Consider the following 21,785-nt stretch of genomic DNA (forward strand, 5'->3'; position numbering starts at 1 on the left):
GAGGTGCTCTTTATTTATCTACAGCTCAATGCCTGAATGGATCGCCTCTGCAGGACTCCATCTGCAGGGTGTCAAGAGCAACTGTGTCTTAAAAATTGTCCTAGATAAATAATTAAGTTCCCCAACATCTGGGTTAGTCCATATCTCTTCTGGGGGACGGCTTTTGGACACTCCCTTTGCATGAGGAATCAGGCACGGAGGGCTTTTGATTTTCTTCTTTTTTTCCCATCCAGAATAAAAAGAAAAGAAAAAAAAGACTACAAATAAAGATGATATTGACTGTTTGCAGCTTTCTCTTCTTTCTTTTTTTTTTTTTTTTTTGTTAATATTATGCAACTAAATAGGAGGCTTTGAGGGAAAAAGAATCAAGGAAAACAACATTGGAAGTAAAAAAAAAAAAGAAAAAAGAAAAAAAGAAGGAGGGGGGACTGATATTGAGACAGATTGACTTACTGTTGGCCCCTCAGGCCCAGGCGGACCCTCCACCAGCATTCCCTGAAACACACAACCACAGACATTGTTAAGTACTACTACAGAAATTCCCATGGCTTCATTCATAAATATGCATCAATCCCAAGTGTTTGCTGTGCCCATCAATACAGCACGTTGGCTACAGGAGGTTAAGTGTGCATGTCCCGACAGTCTCCCAACTCAAAGTCAGCTCACTTAATGTGCATTCCTTGCCCGTCACTTCAGTTACGATGAATTCACAGCAAGCTCGAGGAGTGGATGGCTGCAGAGACGCCCTGAGGTGCTCTCTTACCTGAACAAGTTGAGGGTGCGAAGCACTAATCAAACTGAATTATTCATTTGTTCACACAAGCAGACCAGCTTTCTGATCATGTAATTCGTCTCATTTGAGAATGCTTTTGTGAAAGCACAAAATTACAGATTTTTTTTGTGGCATATCATAAGAAATGCCATCTCAGGACACTTGGGGAAAAAAGGGCAGGTGTAGATCTTGCTGTGTTGTTTTATTTAGAGTGACCCAACATGAATCTACCATGAGCACAGCACTTGGTAACATTTTGCAAGTCGCAGTGGTGAGGAAAAACCTCAAGCTGTGTTAGGACGTTTATTGTACTGTGCGTCCTGACAGCAAACTTATTAAGGATTCAGTAGAAGAGTTAAACAACAGAGTACCAGAAAGTTTTTCTCTGAAGCTTGAAGGTGGAAGATTTCAAAACATTCATGTGTAAAACAGTTTGGAATGGAGAAGGAATAACTTTTTCTTTTTACCCTTAAAAAAATGTGTGTCCAAAATCCCGTTTTTTGTTGTTGTTGTTGGCAAACTGACTATGACTTAGTTGATGTTTTTGGTATTTTCTAAGCTGCCTGCCTTTATTTTTATATCTGGAAAAAAATGCTTGGATGGTCAAATCGGTTACAAATTTGCAGATTTATGAAATGTTCTCATTGGTTTTTGCAATTTTTCTAAGTAAGCCTGTTTTAGGATCAAGATTTAATTTATGGATGACAGAAAAATGAATAACCCTGAGTAATAGATCAGCCAATGAAAGCATCTTTTTTAAAATGAACAAGATCAATTGTAACATTTACTGCACTGACAAGAAAAAGGAAGCTCTTTCAGTTCTGTGTGTTCTCTCAGATGCATTGTAGCAGCACTGCGCCTGCTGAGACGTTTGCTTTGTTTGTTTGTTTCTGTGGTGACATATTGGTTTCCTGCTTTGTTAGGATGACAGAAACTCACACTTGATCCACACTTCAATTAAAATATATGATCTCAGCTCTACTTCTATTCACTACCAAGCTGTATCCATTGATCATTTTTACCAGACTGGTACCGATATTCGACACTCGGCTTGAGCCTGCAGTGTGTGTTGGGAGAAAGCGTTCATGTTTGTGTAACCGTCTCAGCTTTTGTCAGTTTTTACGAGAGGCAGGACACACTGGGTGGTAATGCGTACCCAAACAGCTTTTCTCAAAACATGCCTACACGCACATAAAGAGTCATCTCGAAGTCAGACGCACATATAAACATGAAGACACTCTGTCACTGAGGCGTGTACACTGAGTGGAGCTGGGTGACATCTTGTTTGAAGTGAAGCAGCTGTAGCTGTAATACAGATATAAAGTCATTCAGTGTTTGGTTTACCTTATCCAGGCAAGGACTAAGGGTTGTTCTGATTTTCACAATGTTACCTATGTTTATCTACAAGTGTCTTTATTAGGTTTGGATGTGTTCCACTTGTTTGTGTTTATAAAAAAAAACTTAGCTTTCTGGCAGAAAGGGTAAGAATACTCTTTCTAATTTGCTTTTGTTCTTTGCTCCCTTCTCTCCAGTCATCCCCCCCCTCTGTTTACACACTGCCCTCGCTGTGTTTAGAGATTACAGACCATCCCTGCATGGCTGTTCTCCAAATGTTTATTCTGTAGTCCTGATGACCAGCCAGGAGCGTGGCCTATGAGAAAAGTCTTGAGGGCCCTGAGGAGTGTGTGCGTTTGGATCTGGGATTTTCATTCAGAAGCGACGGCTGGGTTGTGTTTAGATGTGGATCATTCATATGTACTTACAAGTATAAACATCAACGCATGCGGTGAAGCCATGTGCAGACACGCAGCCTACATCTGTTACCCAAGTATGTTGTTTAAATAGTGATACTCACAGGCTCAATAACAGCAGGCTCTCCCTTCTGTCCCTTCTCACCGCGAGCGCCGTCGACCTAAACACCAAACACACACAATCACACCTTCCTCTTTTTCAAACGAACAACCTTATCCTCAAGTGTGTCCTTCCATTGTTTTTCACCTGTCCATAATACTCATCAGTCGCAGCAGGCAGCACTTTGTCCTCTTTGCCGTTGTAGTCCTCTCCTCCGTAGTTTTCATAGAGATCCAAGTCGGTGTAGTCATCGATGGGATCCTCCTTGAACCCATCCAGATCGGTATAGTCTCCCTCTCCTTCAACACCCACGTTGGTTCCAGTGGCAATAGAGCCTCCTGCTCCAGTACCGGCGCTGGCAGATCCACCTCCAGCAGAAGAAGATCCTCCTCCAGAGACTGAACCCCCGCTTACGGACACAGAACCGCCTCCGCCACCAATGGTGATGGTAGAACTGCTGCTGCTGCTGCCTCCTCCACCTCCAAGGTGGACGGTACTGCTGCTGCTGCTGCCTCCTCCACCTCCAAGGTGGACGGTACTGCTGCTGCTGCTGCCTCCTCCACCTCCAAGGTGGACGGTACTGCTGCTGCTGCTGCCTCCTCCACCCCCAAGGTGGATGGTACTGCTGCTGCCACCACCACCACCACCACCAATGTGGACTGTGCTGCTACTGCTACCACCACCTCCACCAGCGCTAACTGCGTCCACGTTATAATCATATCCATCATTGTAGTCATCGTAGGCTGCCCCTACCTATAAAAAGACAGATATAGTAATTAATCTTTGGTGTTTAGATAGTGAGATACAACATGAAAGATGACAAAGGATAATCAATAATACCAACTGTGATTGATAATAAAGACATGAGATTTTTAAAACTCTAAAACGCCTAAAGCCAAATAGGAGGGTTATAAATTGTCTAAAATCAAAGAAAAAAATTGCCATAGTCTTGGGACTATGGGAAGCCAGTGAAGAAATGCCTTAACCCGCTTTCTTGCACATAGCCAGCAGGGGCAGTATTTATTGGTCAAAAACTTTTCCTAAGGAGTTGATGGCTGACTTCAAGTCTTATTTAATAAAGATTGATGATTGATTCTCAATTATGGTCCCTTTTAGAGTTTTTATTCCTCTGTTTTGACATTTTCAAACTCATCCTCAATGTCTGCTGCCTCCATGTGGACTGTTGTATTAAAACATGGGAAAGGGTCGGAAAAGTCAGGCACAGAGTTGAAGGTTGAGTTGAAAGTTTATAACTTGGAAATTAATGGGGATTTACATTGTTTAGTAGTTAAACAATGCATCTATCAGACCTCCAGGAGGTCATTCTGACAATAATCTAGGGACAATCTCAATGTAATAAATGTCAACCTACTGATGTCTTATTGATGGTTGTGGTTACTGAAGTTCCTCCTCCGCTGGTAAGGACCCTGTTGAGTCCGGTCCCTGCTTCCAACTCAATCTTTCCACCTGCTCCCAGATCCAGCTCACCCCCGGTGCCGACGCTAGTGCTGGTGATGGTGACACGTCTGGAGATGTCCCCATCTGGCGAGGCTGTGGACTGGTAGTCGTAGTTATCGTAGTAGCCATCATAGCTGTCGTAAGGGCTGGCCTCCTCACCGTAGGTATCTCCTCCGCCTGTCGCCGTGCCTGCAGAGCTTGATGACGAGCTGCCAGATGAGCTGGAGGAAATGGATGTCAACACTTTGCTGCTGGTGCCACCAGCACCCCTCAGGATCTCATCGACTGCGGACACAACACTGTCTCCATCTGTCTCCTGTAAGGCATGGAGGATCTTTTAATTTACATTTGTACATGAAACCAAACTATTGAGAATAGTTCACTTGTGTTCAACTACCTTGACTTCTTTTGTGGTTGTCTCTGTGTCAGTTGTCGAATCATAAGCCTTGCCATCTGCATCATCATAGTAGGGATATTCATAATAGTAGTTGTCCTCCCTGTTGTTCTAAAGGACAGAAACATAACACAGTTCCAAATCAACCAACTACTACAATTCCAATATGTCCATTGCTCTGTTGCTCATGGGTACTGTTGGGTTGATAAATGTGCAAGAGACTGGCCATCAATCAGAATCAACCCAAGAATGCTTTCCACTCACTGAAACCTCACGTTCTATCTGCTTGTTAGAACTTGTTACGACTGAATGACAAATTACTTTTCTACTTCTTTCTTAATGAATGAATCCAAAAAACAAAGAAGTCAAGTTATTTTAAACCTTGTAGGCATACTGACAGGCTCCAGTGAGAGGTAAGGGTCAAGAGGAAGAGCTTCCTTTCCAGTCTGTCTTTCAGCACTTCTCTGACACGCCTTTACTTAAAACGCACACACTGATTGGTATTCAAAGCGGAAAGCAAGTATGGTGCAGAGATGCAGGCTTAGGCAGGCACCACATCATTCCTGAACATTATTAACTAACTGATGTCCTTCCCAGTCAGCGTTTTCCTCTGGCAGAGTGCAATACTCTTGCATAAGCCAAGAGTCTCTTTATAGTACAGGATCCAAAAAGATCTGATTTGAGTATGAGAGAAAATTATGGATTAAGGGAACTAAACTTCCTTGAGTAAGGTCAGCCACGAGAAGAAATTCTGTTGCCTGTGGTAATGTGAAATGTAATGGCCTTGACTTGAAAAGCCTGAATGAAAAAGTCTATGGACATTTGGCTTAACAAGTAAAAATGTATATCAAAGTTAGAAGTTCAATGTGAGTCAAATTTGAAAGAAAATAAAAGTTCCCATCTTTTTGACCACCAAGTTCATAACAAGCTAATTTTGCTGTTAAGACCATTACTTTGAAGACTGAATTTGCAAGTCCATTAAGGATTTGAATTATATGCCCGGCTCAATACACAACAACCACACAAGTCACAATAAGCATAGAGCAGAGTTACATTTTTGTATTTGTCAGACCGAATCAGAAGTGGAAGCAGAAGTCCTACCTTACAAAAAATATTCATTGATATTGGAAAGCAAATGGTGATTCACCAAAAGCTTTGCTATCCTTTTTTATAGTAGCAAATAGCAAACTTGTTAAATGTTAGCATCTAAACCCCTATTTGTTGTCAAAGATGTGAAGGCAATGCTACATGGTCAATCTGTATCTTTCGCAAAAGCTAATATTGTACAGAGCTTAACCACCACAATGACACTCAACATCCTCCACCAAAAACATATACTCCTATTTCCTATCACTGTCATGGTTAGCATTAGGCATGCACATGCTCAGTTGACACCAATGTATTTGAGAATCTATGAATGAAATGTTAAATGATGGCTCTGTAGCGTTAGCCAGTGCTATCTGAACTCTTGCAAATGTAAACAGACTAATATCGTCGACACTAAACAACAAACAAGTTCAACCTTGACGCTTGGGGAAAACAGACCAGAATCTCTGGCTAACTAGCCTACTAAGATTGGTGATCAGAATTAATTGAGTTGTTTTGGTAAAAAAAAAAAAAAGTGTCAATCCAATATCAGGACAGCTTACATTGAAATTGAAATGACAATACTTGTAAGTTAATAAAACTCCTTTTTAATTCTTCACAGAAGTGCTACGTTCATAAGACCTTACATAGTAAGAAGGGTTTCGTGTATGTAAGTTTCCATTGGTATTAAAACTGTCAGTTAAAGGTACTCACATATTCATCTGTGTTGGGGTCCTGGTTCTGTGGCTGGTCAGGCGATGGCACTTCACAGTCTGGGCTGTAATGCTCACAGTAGTCATAGGCAGCACGATGGTCTGCTACAATCATTAGCTGCTGGATGTCTCCCTAAAAAACCAGAAGAAACAGGAAGACATTAGACTCATTGGACACAAGCCATACATGTGAATAAACAAACAAACAGCGACAAAGATGGCCGTCCTTCTCACTCCCACACGGGGGAAAAAATGACTGAATATAAACAAATAAAAGTTGCTAGAGAACATCTGTGTGAAGCATTAGCACATGCAGAACAGGCAGTGGTGAAAGTAGGTCAAGCCAGGGGGAAACTAAGGATGACTAAATGTTGAAGAACTTTGTCCGTGGTCCAAAAGTGTCATTTCAAATCAGAGTCGGGAAAAAAAAAGCTTACAACAAACAAGAGAACATGGAAGAACTGACTTCATTTAGCTGTGGAATATGACAAATCACAGACACACATACCCGAACAGATGAGTGGTTTCTCAACAGCCTACATACTGTAAGCTCTGCCCCCGATAAGGATCGTGAGTGATTCTGCCTTTGAGCAGATTCTGTCCAAGCAAATTGATCAACTTTGAGAACATGAGCAGACCTGCGCTAACAGAAAACTGACCTGAACTGTATGACCTAAAAGTGTGCTTCCATTTACTCAGTTCACACAAAGGGGGGTTAATCAGAATCAGAACTTAAGAGATATATAGAAAGTGGAACAAGGGAGAAAAAGAGAGTAAGAAGAAAACTGCTCTGAAGGATCCCCAGGCTACGCAGGGAGCTGGGTGTGTGTGTGTGTGTTTGCCACATGTATCTGAACAGCATGCATATGGCACTGAAAAGGCTGTGTTGTGTCTATCCAAACATCCAAATGCACTGATGTCATCCCACATCAATCAAACACATAGTCAACTAAGTCGAAACAAATATATTTTCAGGGTGGTATGAGAATCACGAAGCATTGCAACTATGGGAACAAAAGTGTTTTTAATTATGCGCAATTGCCAAAAAATCTGAGCTCCGTCAACATGTCTTCTCAGCTTAAATTCGCCATGGATTGCAGTCATTTCTGACAAACAGGAACATATTGTATTTGTGGTCTAACCAGTGATAGTTCCGCATTCGAACACACCACCACACCGCACTCCCCGTCTCGGATCCTTTAATAACACTTGCAAAAAAGCCCACAAGCTCAGCGCCTGGCTTATGTTATCAGAAGGGTTTATGGGGGATGCAGGAAAACAAATCTCAATACTTCCTCCAAGGCAGAAAGCCTGAACTAGCCATTACCCGTCTCCCAGGAAACTTTTAAATGGCTACCTTTGAGGCCTAACTTGATATCAGCGCGAGAGTCTCTCTCTCCTTCTCCTGGCAAGACCGCCTGTCGCAGCTGCACCGAAAGGGGATGATGGGAATTCAGTGTTTGAAATGAGGTCACATTCAATAAGGAATAAGCCTTCTGCACAACAAAACAGCCCTGACGTCTGGAGCGTTGCAACTGCTTTCCTATTCACATGCCATTCTCCAGTTTTTCTTTCTCTTTTTTTTTTCTTTTTCTCCCCACCACTCTCTTTTTCTCCATCTCCCAGAGAAGCCGAGAGGAATGTCAGGGTAGATCCCGTGCCGCAAGGGCTGTGATCGTAATAGTGCAGAGATGAGATGATTAATCATACACCTTAATGGGAACATCCTCGCAGCACTGACAGCAGCGTGGCAGCATGTGTTTAATGATGTGTGACGTGTACACAGAAAAGAAAGCGGCGAGTGCATGCTTCGAAAGAAAAAGGGTGCTGTTCGAAGGGTCCCAGAGAGGCTGGAAAAAAAACTGATGGCAGCATTTGATTGTGCTAAGTCTATAGCCAAGTGGGGGGGGTTGTGGTGAGAAGAAGCTGGAGAGGGAATGTGGATCTGAGCTGAGCTGGACTTCTGAGCACAAAGAGTTCGAGCAGTTTTATTTTGTCTTTAAAGTTCTAGCCTATAAAAATGGAAGCCAGGAATTCAGCAGCGCATGAAACCAACAGCAGATGGACAGGGATGTAAGAAACAACAGAAACAAACGTGTATTTGAGAGGCTTAAAAAAATTAAGATCAAATAAGAAGGGTTAAAACAGCAGATCAAGGTATATCCAAACTATAAGCTCCAGAAATACACTGGATACTTCACGAATTGCAACTTCATAGGGACTTTTGAATAGACTGTTGAGCATGAACATTATTTCATCCCATATATAAAGTATTACAGAAGGGTTATCACTTTTGCTTGTACGCCTGCTTATTACGATTTCTCATCTTTGTATAGTCTGAAGAGTTGCAATGCATCAGGGTTTAGTTGAGTATGACAAGTGTACTTCAGTCTGTCTGACACTGTCTACTGTTCTGTCTCTAATTTTTCTTGACACACATACTGTATATTAAGAATGTCAAAATGTACCTCACAAGTTACTTTACATTTTGTAACAGAGTGAAAGTATGCAGCTTCAGAAGCACAGCCGATACTCCACGTTCATCAAAGTTAACCCGGATGACATCAGCATTACATTATTAGACAGTAGGTTTCTGAGACGTAAAGGGTTAGCATCCTCTTTAAGATCCTTCAGGTCGTGAAGAAGCGGCCTGAAACTGCGTCATACTCTCCCCTTCAGAAGTCGCATGTTCCCCTAAATTACTTTTAAGCAGAATCCGCCATGAAATGGTATATAAATGTGTTGCTATTCGAAACGATACTCATTTCTTTCTCACGAATCAACATGATGACAAACTATTTGCATGATGTCTCTGATAGTCCACCTCGCAGCTCGTCAAAAATGCCCGCTTACATCCTTTTCATCCTCCATCTGCGCACATAAACAATACAACGCACGCATTCCTGTTAATATACTGCACACCTACACAGAGAAACTATTGTCAAAGCCTTGATCCACTGTGACAACCATCAAAGCTGGTTCTGATTTCCTTTCTTCGAGCCAGCACTGCTTTTTTTCACCGCGCGTCACTTCACAGACCTTGGTGCCAAACATTATATAAGCCACTGTTTTACAGATGTAGGAAAGCAGTAAATAATCCTACACTGTACTCCAGCTGTATGCTAATGCAACGTTTCTTATTTAGTATTCTTGTACACTTAGTCCAGCAGCGCACAAACTCCATTACTGAACGTAGAGGCTATACTTTTTAATATTCTGATGACATGATACCACACTTAAACTTTACCACTTGTGCAGAGTCAGGGATTCAGAAAAGCGGATTGGGTAACCAAACACTTAAAAAGAAAAGGAATTATAGCTGACTCTTCTAGTCACATCATGGGAAGCAGATATGGGACACTGAAGACTCCATTAATCCTGCAACACATGCACATATTCACACACAAGTGCAACCAATCCCACACCCACACACACCATATCGTTGGGAGATTAAAAAAAAGGCTGAAATTATAGAATCACACCCAAACGCCACAGGGAACCATAAAAGACATGCAATCATCTTTCCTATGTGTGAGGGGACGGTGACATTTTTCACTCTGGAGCATCAAGTGGCACATCAGAGTGGTGCTTAAGGGAGAATTTTCAGACAATAACAGGCTGCTGTTGTCATCATCTCCCTCGCTTCGGCTGAAATACGACTCTTGTACTGGCCAATGCTCGCCTCGTGTTTCAGCTCTGGTGGAAAAGTGGAAGAGCGGTTGCCTGTGGCTGCAAGTTCGTAGCGTGCACACTTCACACACTTCATGTTAAGGGAAACTGTCGCATGCACACATTCATTCATGGGTGTGAAGAAACTTGCAATTAGACTTATCAAGAACACTTGTGATCATTCCTGTTTTGCACAACAACAAAAAAATGAACTCCACTTTTTTTGGTTTTAAACCCCCAAACCTCACCCTCTTTGCTCCCCTTACTTCTCACACACGCACACACGCACATATTAGTCCCTGATTGATGTTCTGTGTGTGTCCAGCTGGGGGCAGGAGAGTGCTCTAGTAAGATTAAAGCCAAACTTTTGTCTCCATCTGAACCTGACCCAGAATCATGCAGGGTGGACCGAGTTCATTGTGTTCCCCCTTCGGAATAAAAAAAAAAAGGATTCATGCAAAGGGATGGGAAGCATTATCAGTGCTGTTTCAAAGCATCAAAACACTGCTCGTGTTGAATACATGGAGAGAATTATCGCTACACAAGCGGCATGAAAATAACACACATTCGACACATACTAAAAACAGGAGGTGACAGGAGCTGACGTGCTTATTTTTGCTTCTTAAGGTGATGTCAGTTTAGGGGGCTCAGCGTGGCATGAAATTTGCAATGTCTTGGCTTAGAGCAGCATAGCATGAAATAAACAGCAGGAGCGAATGCCAGTATTTCTTGGTGTCCTCTGGGATACCTGATAACGACTGTGTTTACCTTAAACGCCCCGCAGAACAGCTTAAAGAAGAAAAACTCCGGTTTCTCATCACTTTTCTGGTCATATTTCAGCACAGGAAAATTGGGTAGGAGGGCCCCCTCAGAGCGGGATAAGACTCTGGGAGGTCCAAGCTCTGGCTGTGTTTAAAAGGGGCGAGCTACTTTCACAACATATTTACACAGTCAACCCGTTAGCTCTGAGCCAGGCCTTGGTCCCACTGCCAGCCCACACGGCACACTCACAGCCCCACAGCCTGGGCATACTCCAACCTGACCACGAAAAAGCAAACACATTGCAGAGGTCCGCTTGCCGCACAGTGGCCATAAATCAGCATGGACACGCACACAATGGCATTCTAGCCCGAACCCTAACCCATGCAGTCTGCTCTTTATACGTGTAGTTAACATGTTTAGACACACAGAGAAGGGCCTGTTGACAAACCCATCTCCATTGTCTCCAGACTGAGAGTGCATTTTCACCCACATGCACTTTCCCTCCACACTGAAGCTAAATCCCATCCCAAGAGAGTCTGCCAAGAGTAACAGGACCGTCTGCCACCCGACTTATCCATTACACAGCACCTTGCCTCACCTCCTCTGCTTTGTCCGGATTTTGGATCCCATCGAGGCCTCCTCATCCCCCCCCTTTCCATCCCCCTATTCACCCCCATCTTGTGTAAGATTTTAATTCCATGTCTCTGTAGACTTAAGACAGCCATATTCCCATTTCCTGTTCATTTGGGGGAGTGGAAACCAGAGCACCTCCTTTCGTCTAACAGACGTAGAATCAAAGTGTTTGGCTTGGCCATTTGGTGAATTTCACATCACAAAAAAAAGTGCTGAGGGCACACTTCAGGGCTTGCTGACGCAGTAAAGGAAAAACAGAAGGACTGGGGGGGTTGAAAGATAAACATTTGACATGGGTTAAGGAAATTCTCTTAATTATCCATGTTGGAAACTCCATCTTCCCCAGGCCTACCAAAGTAGACATACTATTCCGCAGCCTGCATTGCATGCATTATGCATAGGAACAGTCTACATTAAAACTTAAACCTCGGCTTTGTCATGTTTTAACATGCACCATTGGATGAACAAAATCACAATCTCTTCTTCAGAAGTGACATTATAGTTACATTAACACAGTGAAATACACAGCAGTGAATGATTGCCTTCAATCTTATGTTATCCATTATCATGATGACTAATGCTTCCAAAATGAATGTACCAAGATGCATGACTGTTTCCAGCTGGTACAGATTGTAGTTCACACACTGAGTTTGAATGCTTCACAAATTAATCTCGAATGCGTCGTTCCAACATACTTTCCCTTATCTATGGGAAAACTGCACTTCCACACCAGAAACACACTTGCTGATTCAACGTTATGATCTTTTTGGAGGTTTCACATATTGTGTTGAATACTAGGGGATGCTTGAGAGTAAGTCAACCACCAGAAACACCTTCACTAAGCTGACTTTTTCCTAATCATTGACCACAGTTTTGTTGTTTTAAATTTGAGAATTTTTGAGAGTCTGTTGGTGCTTTCAATGACTGTGTTCAAATTCTTGAATAACTATATAGTAATCCATCTAAATAGATCCGAATCAACTACAACTTTATTCAGAAGAGCAATTTCACCACTTTTCAGAACTGAAGTGCTTTTTAGAACAGGGCCTTATTTCTAAAGGAGTCCCAACCAGGCCGTCAGACTTCCAGGGCTCAACAACATAAGCTATGATCCTGGTCCATATTATTGTTGCGCTGTGAAGCTAATGATTCCATCTTGAGTAAAAGTAGGTTAACTTCTGCCTCAGACATTGGGCCAAAATGGGTTAAAACCGGGCACTGAATTTGGAAAATATATCCTTTAAATACAGAAAGTGTTGATACCAGTGTCAATAAGTGTCAAATGCATTTATTAAAAAAGTTTCCAAGCAAATATCTTATGTTTCTTTGGGGGGTGTTTAGTGTTTGCTGTTTTCAAAATGAAATTTTAGAATTTAAAAACTCTCAAAATATAAAAGGATTCGAAAATATTGAATCAAAACCCATTTATGGATATGTATTCTGATACATATTGCAGGGTATGGCCAGATTCATGTAAATACACAGATTTTTTATAAACAGCTGTAAATCATGAATACCTTTCGAGGTTAACGCGTCTTCACCTTAGATTGCTGGAGAACAGAAACTGTGTATAAATTAGTATTTATGCTAGTATGTGCTGAGTATACATCAGGAATACTCATGAGTTAAAGATGAGAAAACAGGATGTGTAAATGTCATCATACCATCACAATATCAAAGCTCTTAACGAGCATAAAGTTCATGTGTTGCATGCTTTCACTACTTTTTCCTGGCACAGGGTGCACCATGGGAGCCCCACAGCCCACTTCAACCAAGCACTGCTCCTCTTATCACGATGACTCCCACACTCATTCCATCTCTGAACTTACACTCAGTATCTCTTAAGCTCTTTTTTAGCTCATCACCCCGTCTAACCCATACCCTAACCCAAATTCATGACTCCTAGCCCGCACAAATCCAACCCCTCACCTAGTTGAGACAACCGGCCTATCAGTGGATACCAAGGAAACCTCTGGATGATGTCATGTGGCGTGCTTGCTGTTCCAAGACTGACATCAGAAGGGAGAAAACCTCCTCATTCTTTCCAGACTATGACCCACAGGTTTGGCTCCACAAGCCAAAACCTACAGCTCCAGCTTCTACACCACTCCTCCACACACTCTCAATCATTGACTTCATGTTTTTACAACACCAAAATACTTCTTCCAATCTACTCTGCTCTTCCTTCTCTGTAACATGTCAAATTCATTCCTTTCTGCGAAAAAACCAAAGTCATTCAGACAGCAAAACAATTATAGGAAATATCTTTAATGCCGCCTCTTTTTTTTCCTGAGAAATGCTCAGGTCTTTTTTTCCCCCTCTCTGCTTGAAAATGGTTAGTTTAGGCAGAGGTAAACACAGATTTAGAAGAGCTTATTTCTAGTAATTTAACACAAGACAAATTTACAGAGCTAACCAAAAACAATGTTCAATGCTTTGATAAGTTCTGCTATGAGGAAATATTTCACACTAGAATTACGTGAAAGTTAATTAATCTAGGAACTGAGTAGTGCACAATGCTTCAATTTCAATGTTGCACACTCAGTTCAGCCATTAAATTAATTTGAGATATTGAAATTGGCACAAGGAGAAAAAAAAACATGGGAACATTTCGTACAAAAATGACACCCACTTTTTATGCTGGACAAGGATGCATTCACTCAGCTTTTTTTTCTGCAACAATGGAGGCCAAACAAAGAACTGCTGTGTTTGCAGAGATCCACCTCAAGGTCCCCTGTGGATTACCTCTGAGTGAGGCCAAGTGGTCCGTCTGTCCTGTTTGTGTTCCCTGAGACCCACCACAGCCATTTGTTTCACTGAGCGCTACCATTGGATGAACATTAAATTATCTCTGGTTGTTCTTGGCAAACTCACAGGGAGGGAAGCAGCCGGAACACGGGGGGGGGGGGGGGGGGGATACATTCTGCAGATGGAGTGGGTCATGCAAGCGCTACACCGCCTTTACAACAAAGAAAAAGAAAAACCCAGAAATAAAAAACACGTCAACATCAAGAAAAAGTCATGAACTTGACTTCACTGAGGATAATGGCTTTTAATGACAGATTTGAACAGAAACATTACAGTCATTCTGATGGTGTAATTGCTGTTTCAATTGCATCAAATGAGCATTGATTAGCAGGTAAAGTACCCGTCTTCTCTTAGATAATCATCACCTTAATTGCCTCCATAGTCTTCTCTGGCACACACTACAGTACCCGTATTCAAGCTACAAAGAAAAAAACCAACACTGGCAGTTTTAGAGGGCAAAAACTCTCTTTGCGACCACAATAACCATGCTGGAAACCAAACCAAAAACCACCTCAGCTTACAGTAACTGCCGCCTGTCATGCTGGATGGAAAGAATGAACCCAAGCTGCTCTAGAGAAGCATACAGCCAAGGGAAGGGAAGCATACAAGGGAAATGTATATTTCAAAAGTTTTATAGATGTGAAAGACCGCTACCTTTACAACTATTCTCAGCATTTGGAAAATAGTCAATATTTCAATATCCCCAATCTCTATCCTTAAAATACTAAATGAAAAACTATGTGGCCCATATACTCCTCTGTGAAGACGTGAGTATTTGTGTATTTCTTTGACTTTTTCAAACACTCTGAATATTGATGTGCTCTTTAATTGCCACTAAGCAATTTTGCTTATGAGACACTTGAATCTACTGGGACTCTGCTGAAATCTGATGAGTTCTCCTCAGAATTGGTTTGAAATGTGAAATTTTCAATTTAAACGTTTTTGGGTTTTTTTCTGGATTAGAGTCTGCAGTAATAACTGAATCAATTGACCAATCAGTGGAATCAAATATGGGTTTTTTTTTGTTGGTTTTTCATGTTCAACACCTTTTGTGGTAATCGCAAAAGTCAACTCAGCATCGGATTTAACTTCAGAGGCGGGGAGGGGAGAGGGGACAGATGAGGAGGGACAGAGTGTAGAGCCTGAGCACAATTTGGAAACTATGTGGCATATTTTCCATTTGCTGCACTCACTGGAGCCTGTCCTGTCTCTCTACTGGCAGACACACAGCAGGAGGCCTTTAAATATCTCTCACTAAATATCTGTCTGTTCCCACGGTAAAAAAAACAACAACAAAAAACCGTCAGTTACATTAGTTCTGATATCTGGGTAAGACTTTAAATGTTCCTGTATAAAATAATTCAAAGTTGATTAACAAAGCATAATTATGCTGCTAGAGCAAATCAAGTTATCAATAATAGTATTTCAAGGAGTCAAAATAAATTTACGCCATCTTACAACAGATCACATTTGTAATCACAGTCATTTGTAATAAAGGTTTGAATTAAAGTCAGAGGGAAAAAAAAAAAAAAAAAGACTTACTATGTCCAGAAAAACGGCCAAAAAAGGCCTATCATCAATAAACTTTCACCTAGTTAGAAATTCAGTGTTGATTGCAAATAATTCAGATTCTGACGTGAGAATGAAGTGGTAGAGGAAATTCTATAAAAGCTTTTTTTATTCAAAACCAAGGTTTAAAGCAGAACAGCTGTAAATGAGTTTTGGATTCCTGAAGATAGATTGATGATTGATATTGAAATGAACATTTCAAGTGTTACTGTTGCTACTTATCAAAGTTGGATCATAAATCTGAAATGCGGCTAGCCAAATCTACCAAACAGTGTAAAGACACTCTATGTAAAGTCAGTTAACAATTCAAATCAATACATTTACTAAAGAATCCAAACACATTCCTTGTTGTATAAAACTGAACTTGAACAACATCTGAAACTCTTACAAAAAACAAAAGCTAAAATCGATATTATTCTATTTATCATATTGTTCTTGTGATTAAGATTTGGGGAAAAGGAAGCTGTAGGTTGTACAGCTTTAAATAGTCTGGAATAAGGGTAAGAAGTGAAGTTTTACTTTTATAGCCCATCATATATCTCCTCTCTAGCTCTGCAGATGAACTTTAGGGGAGGTGATGTCATATTTCATTCTTTTTGTCTGTTCCCGTTGAGCAGCAGTGAGGCTAAAGGTCAGCTGGCTCAGCATCAGTCACATCAGTCAGCCTCTGTTACTAATTATTATTGAGGGCCTCAGCCTCACAGACTAATCCCCCTTTAAACAAGCACAACTCTGACAGGACAAAGACAACACTATTCCTTGTGCCTTGTGCCTCTCTGTGTGTGTGTCCCTCACCAGGGTCATGTTTAGGAGGCACAAAAGCCCATTTTAGGCACCATCCTCCTCCTAACGAATTCTGAGTCTTCCCGGTGAGAAACGAGAAGTATCTCATGTTGTGATTCAAATCAGGTAAAAAAAAAAAAAAAAGAAGAAGAAAAATCCTCCTGTTATTAGTCAGACTAACATTCATCTTTCATCTTCAGTCCCAAAGCTTTCATAAACATAAAAAGAGGAGGAAGGAAGAAGTAAAGCCCTCATTCTAATGATGAAAGCCTGTCAGTGCTCGTAAAAAACCTCTGTAAACAAAACTGTTGCAACCTTTTCAGAAAGAGAATCCAGACATGAAACCACGAAGAGAATTTCCTACTTTTCGGATTCAGCTATAGTATTCACAATGAGGCCAAGCTACGGAATAGAAACAAAACACTATAACAGATGCAGACTTGAACAGCAAACAGTTTGAGATTTGGAACCGAAATCGAAGCCTTTTGTTTTATTTTTAATGTGGAGGATTTTGGAATACATGGCACGTTGTAGATAATTTGATTCGTGAGTCTGTCATTGTGTGCATGTGTATATGCTTGGGGATCAGATGTTGTGGATGGAGGATGTGGTGGCCACGACTATCACCACTCCAACGACACCCGGAGTTAGACTTGGGGAGGAGCATTATTTGAACCTCCGCCACGTGTCTGTACTGTAGTCTTAGCAGATGATCTCATTTGCCTTTATCTTATGGACCCGAGAATCTTAACTCAAAGTCAAGCAGGCCTGGGACTTGTTTAGGAAAGCCTTAAAAAGGACAATTGCATCCCTATGAAACCCATTCTCTTCACCCATTTCGATCTAAGGACGCCTAAACAAACGCTCTCTAAAACCTAAGTAACGTTTGAAATCAGCCTCCCAAACTGCACAGAATTTCTCTTTACGACTCAGCCTCTGTATCGGTGACGTAAAAATCAAACATTTGAAAGCTTCAAACTATTGGCTTTAACTGTAAATTTAAGATTTGCTTGGCTTTGCACTCAATTCCATTGCCTTACGAAACGTAGACCTCTCATCAGGTCTCATCAGGGGTAGATTATGAGTTCAAGTAGGATTCCTACCTCAAAGACTTCTTCATCAAGTATCCTCGTTCCAAACACTATAATTCCCTTGGTATCGATGATGGGGTTTGGGCTTCGGAGCAGTTTCTGGGTGGTCTTCTTTTTACAGTCCAGAATGAGGGTGATGGTCTGCTTGTGCACACTGATGGCCACTCGATGCCATCTGTAAAGGAAAAAAAAGGGTAGATGCAGTTCGTTCACACACGTACTGGGTTACATGCTTCTTGCTTAACGTACTGCTTGGAGCCCCTATTGTGTTTGGACTTTCATTCAAATTCAGCCCATTCTGTTATGTGACAGAATTAGAATCACATTTGACTCCCTTAAATCAGATTTTTTTTTTGGTGGCGCAAAGAAATTCAGACACAGACGCACAAAAATACTGATTAATAGAAGTGTACTTAAAATTATCAATGGATGATCATAAAGCCCATAACGAGTGCACCTACTTTCCGTCGGCGAGATTGACTCCTCTGAAAAGTGGGTAGTCCTCAGGGCTGGGTTTCCCCGTGTGGTCCTCGTACAGGAACACAGGAGATCGGCCCACCTCAACTCCTAGCTGCTGGATTCCCTGTTCATTGTAAACAGACATCAGGAAGGACTGGCTTCCCTTCTTTGGCTTCACTGTAGCCATGATGGAAAAGTCCTCCGGGAACACATCACCTGGCAGGGAGGATGGTGGATTGGACAGAGAAGGAAACAGTTTGGAGAGTCAGAAGAATGCCGAAACTATTCAACGCCGTTAGGAGGAATGAAATACTGTTTGTGTTCAGGATTTTGTAACCTCGTTATTTTTAGGAGACGGAGTGTTCTTTATGAAGTCTCCTGAATAAGTCTCGCTTTTACATTTGAAAGGAGAATTTTCAAACAAACTCAAAACCGATCATTTAGAGTTGGTGTTTTTCGAAAAAATGGACTCAAGGGGAAACTTTAGTGATATGTGGTTTGCCAAAAGGTTAAGAGGATGGCATCACACTGACAGAGATGGCTGGCAGGCGAAAGCATACGAGAGAAAGAATAAAGAAAGGTTTGAAGCAGAAGTGCCGAGTAGCTTTCAGCAGCACAAGCTGGGACACATAATTACAAAAGCAGGTGATCCTGCGAGAGTTCCTGGAACTATCCTTCAAGCCTCTCCTCTCCACGTCGTTCTTCTTCCACAGCTGATCTACATAACAGACACTCAGACCGCAGAGAGTGAAAAAGAGGTAATAAGGAGTAAAAAACTTAACAAGAGGAAGAGTTCCAGTGTAGAAAGTATAGAAAGGTGAAGCATTTAACACATAGAAGATGAAGAAACAGTTTGAAGATGAAGAAACAGTTTGAAAATGACGTGTTTGCCTCCATTTGTGTGCTTCCACTCAGCAGTCTCAACTATTTCCTCCATTTTGCTGCACTGTGAGACACATCTGCCAGACAGATTCCCTGAGTGGGGTGTTCTCAGGACCCCAGAAAGAGGGCGGCCTTCCCAGCCATCTGAAGAGACTTTTTTCGAGCTCTGATGCCGACGTCAGACTGCACTCAAAGCTTTCTGATCTCTTAGCTTCGGAAATAAGCGAAAGCAATGTGACTTTACAGAAACCGAGATTGTCATAAGATACCAAAGAAAAGAGCAAAGAAACCCCTCTACAGATTCCAGTAGCAGAGTCTTGCTGTTCGGGGAGTGCAGAGCAGAGATTTCCAGACGACAGGAAAAGAGAGGCTGGGCTTGTGGTTGCAGTGGTTTTGTAGCACCTCGTGCAGCCATTAAAACCCTTTTTTCTCTGCCATGGTTTTCAGAATAATAGATGGAAAATGCTAGACTAGAGTGACTTTGGTTTAGACAGCCAATCAGAAGCTGTGTAGCAAAAGACGCCTCAAAGAAAATCCGATGGAAACCTGAGGATAGGAAGAGATAGCGGAAAATAGAAGACAAATAAAAAAAGAGAGAAGAGATTGAAAGCTCCAAAGCAAACTCTGCTATTGACCCCTGTTGAATTTATTCTGCAGACTTTCACAGGGTTCGGATTTGGGTGTCTGTTTGCCTTCTTTCCTTGTCCTCCTGCCTTCCTCTATGATTCCTTCATTAACACCAGGCATCAAATCTCATCATGTGGAGAGCACATGCCTTGGCAGCATGCTCCCACAGGAATTTAGCTTGGCATCATTGCTTCGATTGACAGATGCTTCGAAAGGAAGGTGTTAGGCAGACAACAAAAACGAGAATATAAGAAGAAAAAAAAGCATAGAAAAGGAGGCAACCCTTTATCTGTATTTTATGGAAGAGATTAGAGGCAGATGTATATTAACTTTAGGGGAGAGAATATTTATGAATCAAAGTGTTGTGATGCTAATTAAAGGATGGGCTGGGGTACCAAAGGACAGAACCAGGTGGAAGTGCATTTGGCATTACTTCCGGTTGCGTGTCTGTCACAGAGACAATGACTCAGGACAAGCTGTGTGTGTGGAGGTCACAGGTCAATTGTGGGGTAAAAGGGACACCATGGCACAGAAAGGGGGGGTGAAATGGCTAATTTTAAAAATTCAAGGTACACCTGTTGGAACTGTCTCTTGATTTAAGTAGAAATTACACAGTAAGGGTTCTCACTCATGAGTTTGTGTTCATTCAGTGCAGCCACATGTTCCCTGAGGATGAAAATGCCTTAAATGAGAGGTGGAAAGATGAAAATCAAGGATGAGAGTATAGTTCAAATGAGTTCTCTCTTGTGTCCCTTCCTCAAGTAGGAAAGGGGGTTGTTCAAGAAAAAAGCTCAGGTTTCTCTGGAATGCGTCTTTCAAACCCCGACTTCAGGCCACCAGATGAGAGATACCCCACTCCTCATTTTGGGTGTATGAGCATGGTGGGAATGGAAATGCGTTTGACTTAAAAAAAAAAAAAAAAAGTCTGGGAGGCATCTCAACCAGCCAATCAACCCGCCAATTTTCTTAAGATTAAATAACCATTTGGAAAAGAGTAACATGTCGTTTTTGACTTTGACTTTTCTGTGTGAGCTCTAACTGCAGCATTAGAACATATAGAGCGGTTTCAACAAGGTCGTCAATTTCACCCTTTTGGCATTTTACATATCCGCCTCATTTTTTTAATTTTTAAGAGTCTCCTTGAGGAATGCCAAAAAAGTCAGGGAGGAGCAGGAGTTATGCCAGCACTTTGGCAGACCATCTCTCCATCTGTCACTATGCATACAAGCAGGTAAATGGAGTAGAAAGTCTTGTAATTGGTCATTCACTCATCACTCCATCCGAATCCCTCCTTATAGATGAGGCAGGCAGCATTCCAGTGGGATTGCATATCGCGGCACAAAAAAAAAAGTGCATCTGTACCTTTTGGAGTTCAAAACACGGACAAAGAGAAACACACAACAGACAGGAAGATCATCTATCTTCATCTCTTTCTTTGTGTGGCTTTTGTGCAGGTTAGTGACCCTAAATGTACTTGTGTCGAGGTTGGACTGAGATTACTAGTGTTAGATGTTCAAAGCCCCAAAAAGAAGTTCATAAGTACAGGTAGAGTCCCTTTTTGTGTCCAAACGTATGGATAAAGAACTACAATTAATACAGTGATTTTTTTAAGGGATTTTGTACAAAGATATATAAACAGGAGAACTTTTTATGGTGCTTCAAGACTTTACTACTCCAGCTTCTGGTAGTGACCTCACCTTCTATGTCTTGAGGCCAAAGATGAAAAGACGTGACGTGATTAAAACAATGTTATGTTATGATACCAGCAATGATATGTTATAATATGATACAATATGAAACTTAACGATACGATATGTGTTATACAATACCTAACAATACGATGCAATACGATACAAAGCTGCACAATATGTAATAATATAATATATAATATATAATAATACAATATAATAATATATTGCCATATTGATCCATTTCCCTCCCCTAATCTGATCTATTGCTGCCTGTACCTCAGCACCAATGTAAACAAGTGTTCGACCTCAATGTGTTTTCCAAAGATTTAAACAGTAAACCAACATAAATGGTTGTGAGGCTCATGGGGACGTTAGCTTAGCTGCAGCGTAGGGACATCATTGACTGGACAGTGGCGTATGCATATAGCTCACCCAACCCCTAGTGAAAGCTCACCCCATCATGTGACAATGTAAGAGGCATGGCATCAATATGAACTTGTAGTTTGTGCCAATAATTGTCGTTCTGCATCAATGAGA

At 41.5% G+C, this 21,785-nt stretch overlaps 1 protein-coding gene across 4 annotated transcripts in view; it reads right to left on the reverse strand.

Moving 5' to 3' along the window:
* col5a1 (procollagen, type V, alpha 1) overlaps positions 1–21,785 on the reverse strand; it is a 74,242-nt gene that overhangs the window by 34,313 nt on the left and 18,144 nt on the right. For 3 of the 4 annotated variants that reach the window (XM_079364227.1, XM_079364226.1, XM_079364229.1), the window contains exons 3-10: positions 18,051–18,264; positions 17,602–17,764; positions 6,276–6,407; positions 4,479–4,586; positions 3,992–4,397; positions 2,771–3,372; positions 2,628–2,684; positions 454–495 (exon numbers count right to left, since the gene is read on the reverse strand). In XM_079364227.1, coding sequence (XP_079220353.1) covers positions 454–495; positions 2,628–2,684; positions 2,771–3,372; positions 3,992–4,397; positions 4,479–4,586; positions 6,276–6,407; positions 17,602–17,764; positions 18,051–18,264 — 1,724 coding nt within the window. The remainder of the gene's footprint in view (positions 1–453; positions 496–2,627; positions 2,685–2,770; positions 3,373–3,991; positions 4,398–4,478; positions 4,587–6,275; positions 6,408–17,601; positions 17,765–18,050; positions 18,265–21,785) is intronic. The other variant, XM_079364228.1, reaches the window with a different exon arrangement.

The sequence above is a fragment of the Symphodus melops genome (genome assembly GCF_947650265.1).
Source record: "Symphodus melops genome assembly, chromosome: 16".
Taxonomy (NCBI): domain Eukaryota; kingdom Metazoa; phylum Chordata; class Actinopteri; order Labriformes; family Labridae; genus Symphodus; species Symphodus melops.